This window comes from Nycticebus coucang, chromosome 24, assembly GCF_027406575.1.
Source record: "Nycticebus coucang isolate mNycCou1 chromosome 24, mNycCou1.pri, whole genome shotgun sequence".
NCBI classification, from domain to species: domain Eukaryota; kingdom Metazoa; phylum Chordata; class Mammalia; order Primates; family Lorisidae; genus Nycticebus; species Nycticebus coucang.
The window spans coordinates 30336773-30355431 of NC_069803.1; the positions used below are offsets into that span (position 1 = coordinate 30336773).

Here is an 18659-nt window from a genome sequence, read left to right on the forward strand (position 1 = left end):
GCGCGCCGGGGGTCAGGGCGCGGAGGGGAGCAGCTGGGGCGCGTCAGCTCCGCTAACTGTCTGGCTCCGCGTGTGCGCGTGCGCAGGAGGGTCCGGCGCGCAGGTTGGTGGGTGACGTACGCGGCGGAGGCCGAAGATCTCACCTTCCCCCGCCCCCAGAGGCTCGTTCTCGCGAGAATGCCTGAACGTAGCTAGTGACCGTCGCCATGGGAGGGGCCGCGAGGCCGGCGCGCGAACCTTAGGGGACCCTGAGGGGCGGTGGCCGCACTTAGCGCGCGGGGCTGACCTGTGCACTTCTTTATGGGAATTTCCTCTCGGACTGACCCACGCCCATAGGGCAGGTCCAGAATGCGAAAACAGAGGCCCCCAGGTAGCCGTAGGTTGTCATTCAAAGGGGAACAGGAGGTGGAGGAGGCAAAACTTCCCCAGAGAAGAACACTAATTAATTAAATTAGAAGAAATTATAGAAATAGAAAACATTACTTTGGAACCAACATAGTCATAATTGATTCAGGCAAAAGTTATCAGTGGACAGTGGAGGGTATTCATAAGGTTTTAGAATGTTGTTGCAGCCCAGCCAGGTTCGTTCTGCCTCCCGCCGTGGAGAAACCCAAGGTCCAGAGACAGCAGGTTCACAGCACAGAAAGACTCCATTCAATTTCTCCAATCTGCCTCCTGGAGAATAGGGCACGGTTTTAGAAGAGTTTGGTGGGCCGATTAGACAATCTGGGTCTGCTGATTGGCTTATTTCAGGGTACAGCCGTCAGTCTTTTGGTGTGGACCACTGTCTGGGGGGGGGGGGTCAGGTACTGAAAGGCAGGCAGACCCTTTGGTGCAGTGTCCAAGACCAATTGGGTCAGTTCTGCATTCCGGGTGGGCCCATCACTGGACTGCAGGACCTGAAAGATGATCTTAGAAACTACTCCTAGGTTCCAAATACGGTGTGCTCAGTCACTTCAAATGTTCATTTCAAGAACAATAGGACACTAAAAGTAATGTGCGAGCCTAAATTGGACCCTGCATCATAACCAATTGGGGAAATTTGAAAGTAGGTCATATTAGTACAATAATGAACATTTTCTGAGTGTAATGTATCTTGGTTATGCAGAAATGGGCTTGTTTGTGGAGATACAAGCTGAAGTATTTGAAATCGAAATATATGTGTCTGCAACTAATTCTTAAATGGTTCAGAACAAAGAGAGAAAAAGCAAATAGGACAAAATATGAACAAGTGAGGGATCTAGGTGGGTGATGATATGTGTGTTTGTTGCACTATTGTTGAAACTTCAATATGTTTTTAATTTTTCAAAATGAAAAGTTAAGGCAAAAAAAAAACCAACTACCAAATCTGTGATGCTCAGTGCATAATAACGGGTTGCTGCTTGAATCAATAGGCAAGTACTGTTATTTACCTGCTGTATGTAAGGAATTTCAAGTTAATAAGAAATAAGTAAGATAAATGCTCCCCAAGAGACTCATAATGTAACACTTGGAAAGTTATCTGCTGAATGAGGCAACACAGAAATGTCATAAGCAAAGCCAAATAAGTAATATGCTATAGGAATTTGAAAGCTATGCAGACAAAACCCATATTTACTTTTTTCCTTTTTTATTACTATAATTATAATGCTACATATATAGATATATTCCCACAATATGTCAAAGTAGCCTAAATAAACTGCTTTGGAGTCAAAAAGAGACTGGGTTTGTGTCTCCGCTCTGCCAACTCTGTAGTCTGAGGCAAGCAATTTATCTCCTCTATGCCTCAGTTTCCACATCTGTTAAAGAACTAAATAATATTTACCTCAGAGGATTGTGGATATTAAATAATGCATCCATAGTGTTACTGGACAAAGAGGGTCCTAGCTGCCTTCACTGTCAGCCAGATGCAGAGACAGGGATTAGGTCCAAAAAGTGTTGTCAGGCCAGAAATCTGGAGCACACCAAGAGTAACCTCACCAAGTCTGTTCTGCCCTTTCATTTCCAAAACCACAGTTTTGTAGATAAAAATTGAAGATATTAACTTTTACCTTAATAATCATCATAACCCATAACCTATTAAAATAACAATTAGCATGACTCATGATTTATTACAAAATTTCCAATTGAAGTTAATCTCCTAAATCAATCATCCTAAACTACTCACGATACACATCTTTAGGTTGGAGCTAAATTGACAAAACGTAAAGATGAACTTACCATTGACAAAGTATAAGGTGAAGGTCACATAGGACCTAACCTGACCAGACTAGCTGTGTTGTGTCAGCCCTATCCTGACTAATTCCATCTTATTTTCACTACCTGTTCTCTCAATAGCATATAATCTATGTTCACTTGTAAATAACACAGATGAAAAGTAGTCTGCTAGAGGAATTTGTAAGCTATGCAAGCAAAACCCCATGTTTATTTTTTTCTTTCTTTATTAATATAATTATAATGCTACATATATAGATATAGTCTCACCATATGTCAAAATATTATTACCTCATTTTCTATAAATCTGGCCCAGAATTAAAATTATGTAGCCTAATATTTAGCGTCAAAATCATGAAGGTGACTAAGGAGTGCCTGACTGCACTTTGTATTCCGCAAAAGTTCTAGGCTCTGTAATATCACTTTGACAAGAAAAAGAGCTATAAAGTAACGTATGTATTTTTTTTTCTTTTGAGACAGAGTCTCATTTTGTCGCCCTCGGTAGAGTGCCATGGTGTCACAGCTTACAACAACCTCAAACTCTTGGGCTCAAGCAATTCTCTTGCCTCAGCCTCCCAAGTAGCTGGGACTGCAGGCACCTGCCACAAAGCCTGGCTATTTTTAGAGACCGGATCTTGCTCTTGCTCATGCTAGTCCTGAACCCATGAGCTCAGGCAATCCACCTATCTCAGCCTCCCGGAGCTCTAGGATTACAGGCATGAGCCACCACACCCTGCTAGAAATATATTTCTTATATAATTCTGTCAAGATATAAACTCCTGGCAAAGTCCCCCTATCATAGTTTTTTGGGTAGAAAGCAAACTGTTATGCTTAAAGTTTTGTAGCAAATCATAACACAGACAAAGGAAAGGAGAAAGAAAGAAAGAAATTTAATATGGCAATTGCTTCCACTCTGTTGGGGGCCTAACATGGACCCACATGAACCCTTCCCCCTCCACGTGTCCTCCTAGAACAAAAGGCCTACCTGCCCTCCCCCAAGAGTTCCACTGGAAAGACCCTAGCCCACCAGAACCTTCCAGCAAGCTGTGGAATCTTCCTCCCCGCTATGCCCAGTATAAAAAAGAGGCCTCCAACTGCCCTCAGTGCAGATGACATCTTTGCCGGGCCCTGGCTCGTCTCTGTCCCCTTTCAATAACCTGGCCTGCACCTCTCTGCTCCTGGTCTCCGAGGTGTGGTCTCTGGGTGCCACCACACCACATCTCACCCTCAACAACTGGTTATTGTCAGTTCTTAAACACACTTACAGATTCTATTTTTCCCTCAGCCAGTCTAAGCTTTTCTTTATTTAGTACTTAAATTATCAAGTAGATGTTCATGGTTCTTTCTAAACCATGTAACATCCAGCGCAAAATCCATATTTTTTCATATATATATATATATGAATATTAGAGCAGCAACTTTAGCGCACTTTGGCTCAGCCTTGACCTTTGTTAGGCAGCACAGACCACTGAAGGTCATAAGGAGCACTTTGCAGGCAGCGTTCCTCTCTCCCTCTTCTGTTATCCTAAGATCTGTCTTCTGAAGGGAGGGGAGTAACACCTGTCCCAGGTAACCCAGAGACCTGCCCTCTCTCCCAACACCTGAAGCAGGAAGGCAATGAAAAAATCTGTTAAGGATCACAGCTGCTACAGGAAGGCATCCTCCCTTGCTTGCTGCCCCTCTAGGCCCGTCAAGTGAGCAGGGTCCAGATTAACACTTAAAGTCCCTATCAAGACTCTGACCTTCACCACCTCAGAACTACAGCCTATTCTCACTCCCCTATCCACACTGCTTCCAAACTGCTGAGAGGTGTAGAAAGGATTTTCCCAATCCAAATCTTGATAACATGGCATTCTGCCCCCAAAACTTGTTAGAATTGTAGAATTTTAAAGCAAGATAGGGATTTTTACCTCCTTCCTCTGAGAGACACTTGTAAGTGCCTACCATGTACAAGGTGTGATGGGGAAGGAAACACCCCAAGGTGTCAGAGCTATGTGGGTCCAGAGGCCCATGGAGATGACAGAACAAGTTCCCACTACAGGTCACCTGCTAAAGCCAAGATAACCTGCTGATCTGTCTATATGGCTGTTGGAGAGAAAAATCCCTGGTTAGCATAGTTTTACTCTCAGAAATTAAAAAAAAAAAAACTGAAAACGGAAGCTTCATGGTAAAGATGTCATAGCTCAATTACCCTAAGTGTACAAATATTATAAGATTCTGGCTGGGCACAAGGGCTCACGCCTGTAATCCTAGCACTCTGGGAAGCCAATGCAGGTGGATCACCGGAGCTCACGAGTGTGAGACCAGCCTGAGCAGAGCGAGACCCTTGTCGCCGCTAAAAGAATAGAAAAACTAGCTGGGTGTGTGGTAGGCGCCTGTAGTCCCAGCTATTTAGGAGGCTGAGACAAGAGAATCGCTTGATGGGGTGGCGCCTGTGGCTCAAAGGAGTAGGGCGTCAGCCACATGTGCCAGAGGTGGCGGGTTCAAGCCCAGCCCCGGCCAAAAAAAAAAAAAAGAGAGAGAGAGAATCGCTTGAGCCCAACAGTTTGAGGTTGCTGTGAGTTGTGACACCCAGGCACTCTACTCCAGGGCAAATGAGACTCTGTCTGAAAAAAAAATTATAAGATTCTGAAGCCAGCTGGGTTACTTAATTCCTTTTCTTTACAGAAAAGAAGCCCATTTGTTTGTTATAAAGGACTCCAAAATTCAGATGAGGCCTGAGGATCCCTTTGTCACTGAACAACTGATGGCAGCTTTGAAGAGGTAGACAGGCTCAAGCAACGTCCCTGGGCCTTCTTTTTTTTTTTTGTCACCCTCGGGAGAGTGCTGTGGCGTCATGGCTCACAGCAACCTCAAACTCTTGGGTGTAAGCGATTCTCTTGCCTCAGCCTCCCAAGTAGCTGGGACTACAGGCGCCCGCCACAACGCCCAGCTGTTTTTTGTTGCGGTTGTCATTGTTTTTTAGCTGGCCCAGGCTGGGTTTGAACCCGCCAGCCTCGGGGGTGTATGTGGCCGATGCACTACCCACTGAGCTACAGGTGCCACCTGTCCCTGGGCCTTCTGCAGGGGAAGAGCACAAGGACACAGCAGAGAAAGCACCTAACATGATAGGAGGGGACTAAAGACTTCTCAGGGGAAATGACAACTCAGAATTGCTCAGATGCACAGAGTGATTAAAGGCTAATTTCACAGGCTGAAATGCCATGCCCAAGGATTCATCTCAAGAAAATAATCATGCATTGGTGAAAAGATTTATCTTGAATAGCTTGAATGATTTAAAGTAGCAAAAAATTTAAAGTAGCTGGGCGAGGTAGCTTAGGCCTGTAATCCTAGCACTGGGAGGCTGAGGTGGGTGGATTGCTTGAGTTTAGGAGTTCAAGATCAGCCTGAGCAAGAGCTCATAGAAAAAACTAGCCCAGGGTGGTGGCAGGCAGCTGTAGTCACAGCTACTTGGGAGACTGAGGCAAGAAAATTGCTTGAGCCCTGGAGTTTGAGGTTGCTGTGAGCTATGATGACACCATGGCACTCTAACCAGGGTGATAGAGTGAGACTCTGTCTCAAAACAAAACAAAAAAAAAGTAGCAAAAAATTAAAAACAATCTAAATAGTTGACATTTAAAGGATTCATTGAATAAACTATAATACGCTCATGTTCTGGGTTAAGGTCTAGCCATATGTGCTAATAATATTTGATGAATCTGCAGAATGGCTTATTGAAAAAAAAAAAAAGGAAACAAAAGTATGTGTGTGCAGTGTAATCCCAAGTACGTGTATTGTGTGTTGTAATTTCACTTTGAGAACAAACAAGGAAATGAAATCGTCAGGCCAGATGTGGTGGTGGTACCTGTAGTCTCAGCTACTCAGGAGGCTGAGGCAGGAGGATCACTTTGAGTCTAGGAGTTTGAGGCTGCAGGTGCTATGACTGCACCTGTGAATAGCCACTGCCTTCCAGCCTGGGCAGCACAGGGAGACCCCTGTCTCTTAAAAACAACACCAGTGTATTCCTCTGATGGGGAGACAAGATTGGGTGGAAAGGTATATATAAGTAGATATAGGCTAGTAATGCCTAGTTCTGGATTTGGTGATAAATCGATTAAAAAAAATAATACAGCATATTAAATAAACAAATGCTGTATGTGTACCTGCATAGGAAAAAATGGGGACTTTTTACCAAAATTTCATGGTGACTATTTTCTTCTTCACGCCCCCCTGTATTTTCCAAAATTTCTAAAATTTCAAAACATGTATTTCTTTTATAATTACAAAAGTTAGGCTGGCTTATACAGGTTGGGGAAGCACCTGGATTTACGAGAAGGGAGTGGGGCTCCGTGGGGAATTTCCACCAGAACCTGGGTAACGATCCTGTACCTGGACTTTACACGGGGCCTCCTGGGAGCTCATGTCACTCTCGACCACAGGGGGGAGTGAGGACACAAGGTAACACCAAAGCTGGGCCTGCGGGTGGCCAGCGCTGACTGAGCCAGGGCAGGACCTCCCACTCGCCCTGCTCCGTCCCCAGAGCCTCACCCCACATCCTCCTAAGGTTGCAAACACACCTTGGAGTTAGGTTCTACACGGTGTCGGGAGTTTTCTACCAAAGTCACAGTCTAGAATGTCGAAAGGGCAGTAAATGTTTATGAAGTTAAGATGCCGTTTTTATGAGAAACCAGTTTTGTCACTGTAGGCTGGATCACAGCCCGGCTGAACAGCCTACACGTCATTTACTCTTGACCACGTCTAGTGACATATTAGAATCCACTTACAAACTGAATCATTCAGGAAAGGTGACACTCTCCCTCAGCTGTGTCATCTGAAACACTGCCTGGCAGTGTTGGCAGGGATTTCATTTTCTGGGGAATATACACAGATCTGTGTTTCGGGCAACTGGCTGTTTGGGAATGGACTATAGCTGGTGAACTGTGTGGTGTGGGGCACAGAGAAGGATGAACTTCGGCATGAGAAAACTGATGGTCAAGTCCTAGGTCTGCCATTCCCTAGTCTGGCCTGGGGCAGAAGCTTGGCCCTGTGAGTCCCTGTGAGACTTCATCCCTATCGTGCAGAGCCCCAGAAGTCAATGCCTGGCTGGCTGTACCCCCTCTCCCCCCACCGCTCCCCAAGCTAGCTTTTTTTGGCCGAAGTCCTGTGAAGACTTTGACATACTGGGTGGGGGTAGGAGCTTGGGACAGAGGAGCAGGTCACACTCAGAGAGTCAGTACACCACCACTGACATGGAGGGCAGGGCTGCAGGGACACCGACGGAGGGGACTGGAGGTGCCTAGGAAATGCAAAGCACCCCAATTTGTCCCCAGAATTCTGCATACAGAGCTCATGGTAGTTTGCTTCTTCAGAATTGGGACTCCAAGCAAGGTTGAGGTTTCCTAGAGCAATGGGGTTCATTCCTGACTTCCAAGGGAGAGAATCAACCCATTTGTTCTGCATCTTAGGTCCAGACTCAAAGATGGCAGAAACTCTTTTGTCGCTAGAGAAGAGGCTCTCCCCACAGTGCAGGATTCCTTTTGGTTCGCTCCTTCCCTGGAGCCTGTGGACCTCCTGGGAATGCCCATTCTCTGTCCCCCAAGGTCATATACAGGATGGCAGTGGAGCCCACACACCTGCCCGCCCTTCACCGCCCTTCCAGCCTCTCTTAGCAGACACCACAACTGCCCTGGGCTGGGTCCTGGCCACACTTCTAATCACAGACCTACACAGATGAGCCTACCACCGTACACAGGGAGCTGCTCCAGGTGACAGAGGGGGTCAAGCTACCAGCTCACTCTTCCCTCCTGCTTGAAATGCCAGCAGCACACCATTACCTTTGAGAGGACATTGGATTAAAGGACACGAAAGGAAGAAGAAAAGGATAAAGAGAAATGAGGCAAAAGCGAGACTCAAAAGATGAGAAAGAGTCAGATGGTGAAAAAGAATATGGGAGATAAGGTGTAAAAGGCAGATGATGGGCTCTGTACCTGTGGCTCAAGCGGCTAAGGCGCCAGCCACATACACCTGAGCTGGCGGGTTCGAATCCAGCCTGGGCCTGCCAAACAACAATGACGGCTGCAACCAAAAAATAGCCGGGCATTGTGGCGGGCGCCTGTAGTCTCAGCTACTTGGGAGGTGGAGGCAGGAGAATTGCTTGAGCCCAGGAGTTGGAGGTTGCTGTGAGCTGTGATGCCACGGCCCTCTACCCAAGGGCAAGAGCTTGTGGCTCTGTCTCAAAAAAAAAAAAAAAAACAAGGCAGATGATGAATTTCATGGAAAGAAGAACAGCTGGGGCTCCACTGGGTCTCAGCTTCCTAAATTGTAGTCAGCAAAGAGAATAAAACAAGCAAGTTCCATGCAGATGCCTTGCTTTCCACGCTGGGTTTCTAGGAGAGAATCTCACAGAACCATGAGCTTCCAGAGGTCAGTCGTGAACTACCTTGTAACACAAATATAATTCAAAGGGTTTGTTTTTATAAAAAATAGAAAGCACCCAAATTGTACACACGTGGTGTGTCGGGTACTTCCGGTACACCTGAAGCACCACAGCCTCAGCGTCAGCCACAGCTACAGGCATCCCCTCAATTCACCAGGCCTCTTCTCAGCCCCGGGCTCCTGTGCCGGGCACGTCAAGCGCAGCCCTAGGATTTCCAGCTGGCAGGCACCAAGATGCAGCCTGCTTCCCATTTCTCTTTTCTTGCCTTTTCATGGCAGCATCTGTCACCTTCCTGCTTTCCTGTGCCCCATGAGTAATATCAGCGACAGCGTGGCACGGAGGCTGAAGAGTGGGAGGGCGCCAGGAATGGGGGTCGAGCCAGGCATTTAGAACTTACAAAGCCACCAACCACAGCACCTGATGTTTTAAAAACAAAAGGGCAACAGACCCTGTCTGCTAGCAGGAAGTTTGGGAGAGCTAGGCGCTGCTCCCAGCCAGATGCCTTGCGTGGAGTTGGGGGATCTGTGAGGCTTTTGTTGCTAGAACGTGGAGGCCCCTTGTGCTACCTCGACACACAGCTCCGAAGGTGAACCGTGTTCCCAGAAGACAGTCTGAGCAGCATCTTCTGGGGGCAAGCAACATGGGGCTGCAGAGACCTGGTCTGGAAGAGGTTCTCAAGATCGGGAGGCACCAAGGCTGAGAGTGACCTCAGCTGTCCAAGGCCACACCATCAGTGACAGTGGTAGGACCACTCCAGGGCAGCAGCCCATGGGTCTCTGGTGCTGTCCCTGCTTCGCTGCGGGCTGCCATGCAGTCTGCTCCTTGGCGCTGTGGACAGGTGGTGTTATCCTCCCACCCCGGGGAACCAAGAAATGGCAACGTTTCTGTCACCTCTGTGATTAAGTCCTGCAATCCCTGTCTGCTCCCATCAGCCTGCCCCTTCTCATCTTTTATCTCACTGAACATTTCCTGTGAGAGTCTGCCAGCGCCCCGCTTTGTTGCAGTTGCTTTGATTTTAAGAGAAGCAAAATTTATGGAAATCAAACTGGTTTTGACCCAGGAGCCATAACAAAAGTTTCCATTCCTGAGTGAACATAAATCACTGGTGCTGTCACCCGCCTTCAACTTACACTGCAGCGGCAGAGATGCTGGGGACGCGGGTGTCAGCTCTGAGACACAGCCTGCAGTTGTTACTCCAGTCGGAGCCACCCACAGTGCTGAAACTGGGGTGCCTGGAGCCCTGTCTAAGGGAAGTCTCACTGCCCCTGCGCCCAGTCAGCACTGCTGGATCCTAGCGCTCCCTGCCCGAGGTGCCCACGACAGAGCTAAGAAGATCAGCCTGAGGTTTTCAGTTCATCCATAATACTTGCCAGGGGTGGCAACCTTTTGGCCAAAACTGCACTTGTGAGCTTCCTTTGTTCTGTGGCTAAAGGAGTGTCTCTTGGTGTCTCTTCAGAAGAGACACAGCCCTGGGTGTTGCCTGGGAGTGCTCCTTACGTGGTGAGTGCTGTTAGCTTCAGTGGCCGGACCCCAGAGCAGAGCAAGTGCCTCCTGGGCAGGGTCACTTTTAAAGCCTGCTTCTCCCAGCTTACTTCTCCCTGGGCGTCTTCCTCCTGCCTTGTGGCTATCATCCCTAATCCCCATATGACTGAGGTGCTGGCTCACTGTGGTTGCCGTGGCCCCAAGGCACTGCACCTACCGGCATCCTTGCTGCAGAACGCAGTGGTTATTAATGGGCGAGCAGCTTTGGCAGAGTTAAAAACATACTGCAAGTCGTTTTCTCTCTCTCTTTTTTTTTTTTTTTTGAGACAGAGTCTCATTTTGTCACCCTCAGTAGAGTGCTCTGGTGTCATAGCTCACAACAACCTCAAACTCCTGGGCTCAAGCTATTCTCTTGCCTCGGCTTCCCAAGTAGCTGGGTAGCTGGGATTACCTGCCACAATGCAAGGCTTATGTTTAGAGATGGGGTCTCACTTTTGCTCAGGCTGGTCTCGAACTCCTGAACTCAGGCAATCCACCTACCTCAGCCTCCCAGAGTGCTAGAATTACAGGTTTATAAATGTCATAACACAATAATTAAGAAAGTGCGATGAAGGCTATGTTAACTAGTTTGTTGTAAGTATTTCAAATTGTATATAAATCCAGCACATTGTACCCCATAAATGCATTAATGCACACAGCTATGATTTTTTATTTTTATTTTTTGCAGTTTTTGGTCCGGCTGGGTTTGAACCCACCACCTCCGGCGTATGGGGCCAGCGCCCTACTCCATTGAGCCACAGGCGCCGCCCACAGCTATGATTTAATAAAACAAAATACCACTAAAAAAAAAGAAAGAAAGAAAGAAAGTCATTTTCCAGGGAATATTTCACTTACCTTCTTTCCTCAAAATTACTCCTACTTTTTTAGAGACAGAAATCACAGTCTCTCATTGCAAGCAAGGTTCAGGGAGGTTTCTCTTTGAAGATTCTATCTAACAAATATCCATCCAGAGCCCGTGGCAGGGCCGTGCGATATGCAAGGCCTGAAGCCTGTGAGATGATGGGAAATTCTGGCCTGGAAAATGGAGGAGAGACGTTCGTTTAGCACCTTCTTAGCACCAGTTACTGGGCTGGGCCCTACACATACATTCACGCGTCGAACCCTCAACATATTGCCCTTATTGAGTAGGTAATGCCAGCTTCACAGTGGACGGACGACAGTGCAGCCTCGAGAGGTGAACTAACTCATTCAAGGTCGGAGTTGCTACAAATCCATTTATTACTGCATCAATCCGGCACATAGATCCGTGAAGGCGCTTTGTGTGTGCCCAGCACACGAAGCACAACCATGTGAAGAACTATCTACAGCCCTGCCTCGCCACGCTTAGGGTCTAATTGTAAAGATAAATAAGCAGACAACTGCAGTGGAAGTGTTTTTGTTTTTTTGTTTTTTGGGTTTTTTTGCAGTTTTTGGCCGGGGCTGGGCTTGAACCCGCCACCTCCGGCATATGGGACCAGCGCTCTACTCCTTTGAGCCACAGGCACCGCCCAGTGTTTTTGTTTTTGAGGCAGGGTCTCGCTGTGTTGCCCAGGCTGGAGTACAGTGGTATAATCACAGCTAATTGCAGCCCCAAACTCCTGGACTCAAGTGATCCTCCCACCTACTGAGGAGCTGAGACTAGAGGCACCCACCATGGCACCAGCTAACTTTTTAAATTTATTTTTTAGAGATGGGATCTTGCTATGTTGCCCAGGCTGGTCATGAAGCAGTAGAGTTTTGTAAGTGCCATGACAGGCCGATGAATGCACAGGGGGTGAGGACAGGGCAGGGGAGGGGAGGTCGGATTGGTGGTGGTGGTGGGGGGGTCTGATCCAAGAGCTCATACTCTTTCAGTGGAGAGAGAGAACAAGAAAGAGAGAGGGAGAGAGAGAGTCAGGACACAATGAGAAGACTTGTTCTTCAGCGCTGTCCGTTCCCTCTTTGTCACCCTCTGGCGTCTGGTGGCCATGCCCACTCCTCTCCCCTGTCTCTGGGAGGCAAATGGAGAGCATGGTTCATGGGAGATATGGTGGTTACGTTTATAACTCCATATCAGACCTCCAGCTTTTCTCAAGGAAAACTCTTACCCTGCCTCCACAACCAGCTTTCTGCCCTGAATTCCCTGTCCGTAAGGCCCTCACCATCCTCCCCAATCAGAGAGGTGGGAAGCATCCTCCGCCCCTGCCCTCTCTCCCCACACCTGCATCCAGTGGTGTAGATTCAACTTCAGAATCCCACCCTTCCCTTGCTTCTCATTCCTGCCTTAGACGGGACTTCTTCACCCTCCCCTCTCTCCCACTCCACACTGCCACCAGCACTGTCTTCCTGAAAAGCAAACGAGATCGTGCTGTTTCCAATGACTTTTTATTGTGTGGAGAGTAAAACTGAATTTCCTTCCATAGTATTTACAGTTCTTCAGTCTAGCTTTAGCTTGTCCTTCCACTGTCTGCCCCAACCACACAAAACCCCTTCCTAGAACCAAATGCATCTCCCTGCTCTTGCACACACTTCACTCTCTGAGCCTGGGGTGAGAACATCACCTGCTTCTCAACCTGGGAAACTCCTATGCATCCCACAAAACCCCACTCACATATTATCCTTTCTGTAAATGAATTCCTTTGTTTCTTCAGAAGGTCTAAATCATGCCCTCCTCTGCTTTTACACCTTTATATGTCCTCCAGCCCTGCATTTTAACTTTTATTTGAGTGCTTGCCATAACATACACAAATCTTCTGTCGGCACTCCAGATCCTGCGAGTATTATATTTCTGTCTAACACCTAACCACAGGTTCTGCTACATACTAAGTGCTCAATGACTGTTTATGCTGTGTTTCAGGATTTCCCACCAGTTCTTTTGTCTGTGTATATTGCCAGAGGCCTTGGGACCCTGAAATCTGCTCTACAGTTAAGCAACAGGAAGCAGAGAAACTCAACAGAGATGGAACCCTGGGGCTCTCTCCTTTATCCTTGGTCATAATTGTCCAACTTCAAAATAAATTCTCTAACACCCTTAGTCATCAGGCTTATCATACTATCAAAGAGTGTTTGATGTTTTCAGTTTAAGTAATAAAAAAATAGTACTTGAGGAAGAAGCAGCTCCCACTGCAGGGTATGAGGAGCAGTCAAGCCACAGCCGCGCAGGAGGATAGCCAAGTTCGGGAGGGACTCGGATCACCCCGTCTGCTGCTGAGCGGCACCCTGCACTACTCAACAGCAAGAATATTCTCAGTGCACAGAATATTGAGATATAGGCCAGGTGTGGTGGCTCACACCTGTAATCCCAGCACTCTGGGAGGCAAGACAGGTAGATTGCTTGAATTTGGGAGTTTGAGACCAGCCTGAGCAAGAACGAGACCCTGTCTTAAAAAAAAAAAAATATATATATATATATACACATATATACATATATATGTATATACATATAAACTAGCGGGTGTTATGGTGGTGCCTGTTCTCCCAGCTACACTGGAAGGTGAGGCAGGAGGATGGCTTGAGCTCAGGAGTCTGAGGTTGCTGTGAGCTATGACATCATGGCACTGTATCCAGGGTGACACAGTGCGACTCTGTCTCAAAGAAAAGAATATGGAGACACATGTCAATGGACTGACTGATGTCAGGCTGGTCTGGAGGAAGATCCGGTCACACTAAGATTGTCAGTTGTGGCATTAAAAAGGGGCATTTTTAGATTTTAGCAACAGCACCTCACACCCGAGGTATTGGGACAAGCGTCGGATGAGAACAATGAAGAAAGAAAAACAGATGTTTAGAACCCAGGTCTAGATCTTCTGCCCTTGAAGTACCTAAGGCAGGGAAAACACTTGTCTAAATTCCTTCTCTAACAATCTGGACAGACACAAAAATCAGACGAGAGGGGGATGAAGCAGAAGTTTTGAAAAATCCAAATGAGGAAAACTGAAAATGCTGAAGATTCCATCTGAAGTTGGTTAGAGACTTCGGGACCTGTTCTGCTTAAGTCAATTTAACAAATTAAATACGCTCTTCCTACCTGTCCTCACTATCCGAAGCACCGTTTAATGCTTCTCAGGGTATAACTCATTAGTTTTAGGCATTCTGCACGGCATATGGCCAAAATGATTCATTCTTTCTTTGAGCACAGTTAGCTGTGAAAACAGATCTTAGGACCAATCCCCCACCCCCACCCCTAAGGATTACTGAAGGTAAGGAAGTGCAGGTGATTATCGGGTTTGCCTTTGATACAGACATTCTGCTCTGCCTCTGGCCCTTTGAACTAACTTTGATATGCAATAATTAAGAGGGATTCCACCCTGGAGGAGAAGCTGCGTGGCCCTGCCCCTTCTCTCCTTCTGTTGAGCCCTTGTTTTGAACTATTGATCAAACAGATTTGCAGGGATTTGTTGAAGCCTGTGTGGGGTAAGGAGGAAGGAAAGGGGGAGGGGAGAGCCAGCCGAGGGGCGCATCTGGCTATAAGTGGTTTCAGAGGAAAGCTGCTGGTCAGATCTGACTCTGCCCACTTTGCACAGCTTACTCAGACGAGGATTTGCGTCTCTTTCAGAAAAAGCCAGTTACAAGCACCTTGCCGTGGCCGGCGTGGCGGGGGCCCTGCTTTGGGCTTAGAGCAGCCCCGTGTCAGGAACACAGGACCCTGAGATCCTCGGCCTGGAGATTGAAGGATGGTGGTGGTGGTCCTGCTGGGGCTCAGCTGGTTCTGCTCTCCCCTGGGTGCCCTGGTCCTAGACTTCAACGGCATCAGGAGCTCTGCCGTTGCTGTGCACGGGGCTCGCAAGGTGAGGCTGCCCGGGAGGGGACTGCGGACTGCTGATGGAAGCTGCATTTGGAGTTAAGGAGGTCATTCAAATTAATGTGTGAGAAATCTTATCCAGCAGGGAAATTGATTTAGGAATTGGGAAGGCATTCTGGCAGAACTCAGCTGCTTTAGCATTAGCATATGAAATAATCACAGTGGCTGTTCAGGTCATTTAGCTGTAAATTCACCCATGATGTTTAGAAGGTTCTATCATGGGCCAGGCCTTTTATATGTAGTAGCTCATTCTATCTTCCTTACAAGATTAGGTGGCACCCCTCCTAATTCCAGATGAGGAAAATAAGACTCAGAGATGCCGAGAACTGAACTAAGGCCACACAGCCAGTGAACATGGGCGGTAGAATTTAAACAAAGGGTCATTGTCACCGTCTCACTTCACAGAATTGTTTTAAGGATCATTTTATCCACTTGTGTGTTACTATATATGCCGGGTGTTAAATTGCACATGAACTTTATGGACACCCTATATTACTATTATACATGCTGTGAGTAATATGTATGTGTTTATGAAAAAGCATCAACTGTATATGAGAAAAATTGATCTTTGGTATCTTTTTCTCTGTGTGAACAAGACATGATTAAAGCTCAAAGGATAGGCTCGGTGTCCGTAGCACAAGGATTATGGCACCAGCCACATATACCGAAGTTGGTGGGTTTGAACCCAGCCTGGGCCTGCTAAACAACGACAACTGCAACCAAAAAATAGCCAGGCATTGTGGTGGGCGCCTGTGGTCCCAGCTACTTGCCAGGCTGAGGCAGGAGAATCGCTTAAACCCAAGAGTTGAAGGTTGCTGTGAGCTGTGACGCCACAGAACTCTCCAGGGTGATATAGTAACACTCTGTCTCAAAAAAATAAACAAACGAAAAAACCCCAACAACTCAAAGGACAGCCCTCACTTTACCACAATGCATTATCCCAATGTAAGAAAAGTGCACTTGTGCTTATATACAAATAAAAAGCAAATGGGAAAAAATCCATAAATAAAAATCCAAGGACAGATCACTTGGGAAGGGCGGTGGTTGATGGGATTCACTACGTTAGAAATCAAGTAGAAATGCCACAGATGTATTATGTCTAATTAAACTGCCTCACGGCTTCTAGAGTTCACATATGTTGAAAATCTCATAATCATCTGTAAGATACACTTACAAAAACATTTCTTTCCCGTTTTCGCAGAGCATGAGAAAATTAAATGCGGAGTTAAAAGTAAGACAATTTTTCAAACACAAACAACCTCTGCAGCAGCTAGGTGAAGACACGGGTGATTTGGCGTCCCCTTCGTGGGAGGAGACCAATTACATCGAAAAATTATGGTGCTGCCTAGAGTCTGTCAAAGTGCCACTCTGATTTGGCTTCTTCCACCTCCCTCCTTGCATGAAAAGTTATCTTACATCCTGTTGGATTCCCCAGCCTCTGACAACAGTTTTCCTTCACAGGGGTCGCAGTGCTTGTCTGACAAAGACTGCAGTCCTGGAAAATTCTGCCTCAAACCCCAAGAAGAGAAGCCATTGTGTGCCGCCTGTCGTGGGCTCCGAAGGAGGTGCCAGAGAGATGCCATGTGCTGCCCGGGAGCACTCTGCGTGAATCGTGAGTGGCCCTGAGCCCTTGCAGGACTGCTTCACTGCAAGCAAACAGTGGTTTTTAAACTGAGGGCAGCACCTGCGTTTCCCAGACTGGAATATTCCAAGAGAGGTGCTCTCTAACGGCTTCCAGCATGCATGCTGAAGTAAATTCATGCAGCTGCTTTTTCTTTATGAAGCATATTATTTCCAGGCAATAACTTGCCAGTGACTTGAAGATAATGATCTTAAAGGAAAGATTCAAGTTGGAATCGTTCGAATTCTTCTGTTTGCACTTGGATTCCATTAATTCCTTAACTACTGTCTTTGCCGTATGTGAGCATGTAAATATTTAGTGCATGTCCCAGAAATCCAGAAAGTTATATATATATATGTAAGGTGAAGGCAAAGGTGCTGCCAAATTAAATAACAGTGATAATCAGTAGGTCCGTGGTTCCGGTCCTTAATGAATTACTCTAGTTACATCTGGTTGTGCTTTAGATGTCTGTACCAAGATGGAAGGTGCAGGCCCAGGATTGGAGAGGGAGACTGAGGACCACGATGACACCCACACACAAGGAACAACTGACCTCCCGATTCAGGAGAACAAACCCAGGAGGAAGCCCAACATTAAGAAATCCCAAGGAAGTAAGGGTAAGAGCGGCATTCTGAATGCGAAGGCCTCGCTCTGTAAGGCCTGCGTGCTGGGCAGTTGCAGGGCCCTCATCAGGGACGGTCATCATGCTTGTCTCAGTGGCAGTCCCCCCATGTGCCACTTCTCCCCTTATCACTAAAGCCCATGTTAACCTTCTTACAGGAGAAGAGGGAGAAAGCTGTCTCAGAACTTTCGACTGTGGCCCTGGACTTTGCTGTGCTCGTCATTTTTGGACTAAAATTTGTAAGCCGGTCCTCTTGGAGGGACAAGTCTGCTCCAGGAGAGGCCAGAAAGACACGGCCCAAGCTCCGGAAATCTTCCAGCGCTGTGACTGTGGTCCTGGACTGCTCTGTCGAAGCCAAGTGCCTGGTAACAGACAACATGCTCGGTTAAGAGTGTGCCAAAAAATATAAAAGTCTAAATATTTTGGAATAAAGAATCCTCATTGTATTAAAGGAGAATCCAACATTAATTTTAAAATACTTCCATACAGGTACCTCTTAAAATCAAATCTTGTAGCAACAGAAATAGACTGCAAATGGAGACTTGTAAGATGCTGCCTTAGGATGAACGGAAACTTGCTTTGGTTTTTTTGTCTGTTTTTCCACAAAACTGATGCATATGATTCTATCACAAAAAAAAAAAAATTAATTCTGATCTAGTGACATAATTAGTGGAAATAAATCTTTTTTAAAAAGTAAAGCTGTATATATTTAAAGTATACACATAGTGAACTGATTACTGTTGTCAAATATCTCCCCCGCCAAATAAATCTTTAATTTCTGGTAAAGGGCTGGCTGGTACCTGACAGTATTGTAAAGGGAAAAAGTGATGGTATTTTTAGTTAAAAGTAAATTAATTCTTATATTTTTCCAGGGGAAATTATCATAGCTAGTGCTATATTTTCCCTTAAATATCCTGTTTTATTTCCCTCCATTTCTTAGAAGGGAAATAACATTTCACTATAAAATAATTTGGCTAACAAAGAAGACTCAAAAGATAATATCTTATGCTCATGTAGTCACAAAGCATTTGCACATACTTTGTTTTTTTTTGAGACAGAGTCTCACTGTGCTGCCCTCGGTAGAGTACGGTGGCATCACAGCTCACAGCAACCTCAAACTCTTGGGCTTAAGCAATTCTCCTGCCTCAGCCTCCCGAGTAGCTGGGACTATAGGTGCCCACCACAACGCCTGGCTATTTTTTTGTTGTAGTTGTCATTGTTGTTTGGAGGGCCCGGGCTGGGTTTGAACCTGCCAGTTCCAGTGTATGTGGCTGGTGCCCTAGCTGCTGAGCTATAGGCGCTGAGCCCATACTTTGTTTTCAATAGCTTATGATAATTTTTACACTTTATATTTATTTATTTTTATAGTCTTTCAAGGAATATTTTTACTTATGTATTTGGACCATTTTTACCTGTAAGTTAGCTTGGAGGAAAACTCAGGCAAAAAAATTAAATATTTGTTTGGCATTTAAATAAAAGACCATATTTTGCACATTACAGGTGTATT

General features: G+C 46.3%; 1 protein-coding gene across 2 annotated transcripts; it reads left to right on the forward strand.

The window, feature by feature from the left end:
* Positions 1-4: 4 nt before the first annotated feature.
* DKK4 (dickkopf WNT signaling pathway inhibitor 4) lies at positions 5-17561 on the forward strand. 2 transcript variants are annotated; one of them, XM_053578314.1, is made up of 6 exons: positions 5-103; positions 4861-4956; positions 14664-14895; positions 16371-16521; positions 16995-17147; positions 17311-17561. In XM_053578314.1, the coding sequence occupies exons 3-6, from the start codon at positions 14782-14784 to the stop codon at positions 17559-17561; spliced, it is 669 nt and encodes a 222-aa protein (XP_053434289.1). In that variant the 5' UTR covers positions 5-103; positions 4861-4956; positions 14664-14781. The 2 variants fall into 2 exon arrangements, with proteins under 2 accessions (XP_053434289.1, XP_053434288.1); XM_053578313.1 differs by lacking the exons at positions 5-103; positions 4861-4956; positions 14664-14895 and having other exon boundaries at positions 16018-16521.
* The last annotated feature ends 1098 nt before the right edge of the window (positions 17562-18659 follow it).

Coding starts and splice junctions, on each gene's coding strand:
- DKK4 (XM_053578313.1), top strand. CDS start 16,245: ATGGTGCTGCCTAGAGTCTGTCAAAGTGCCACTCTGATTTGGCTTCTT. Junction 16,522..16,994: donor GGGAGCACTCTGCGTGAATC/GTGAGTGGCCCT, acceptor GTTGTGCTTTAG/ATGTCTGTACCAAGATGGAA. Junction 17,148..17,310: donor GAAATCCCAAGGAAGTAAGG/GTAAGAGCGGCA, acceptor ACCTTCTTACAG/GAGAAGAGGGAGAAAGCTGT.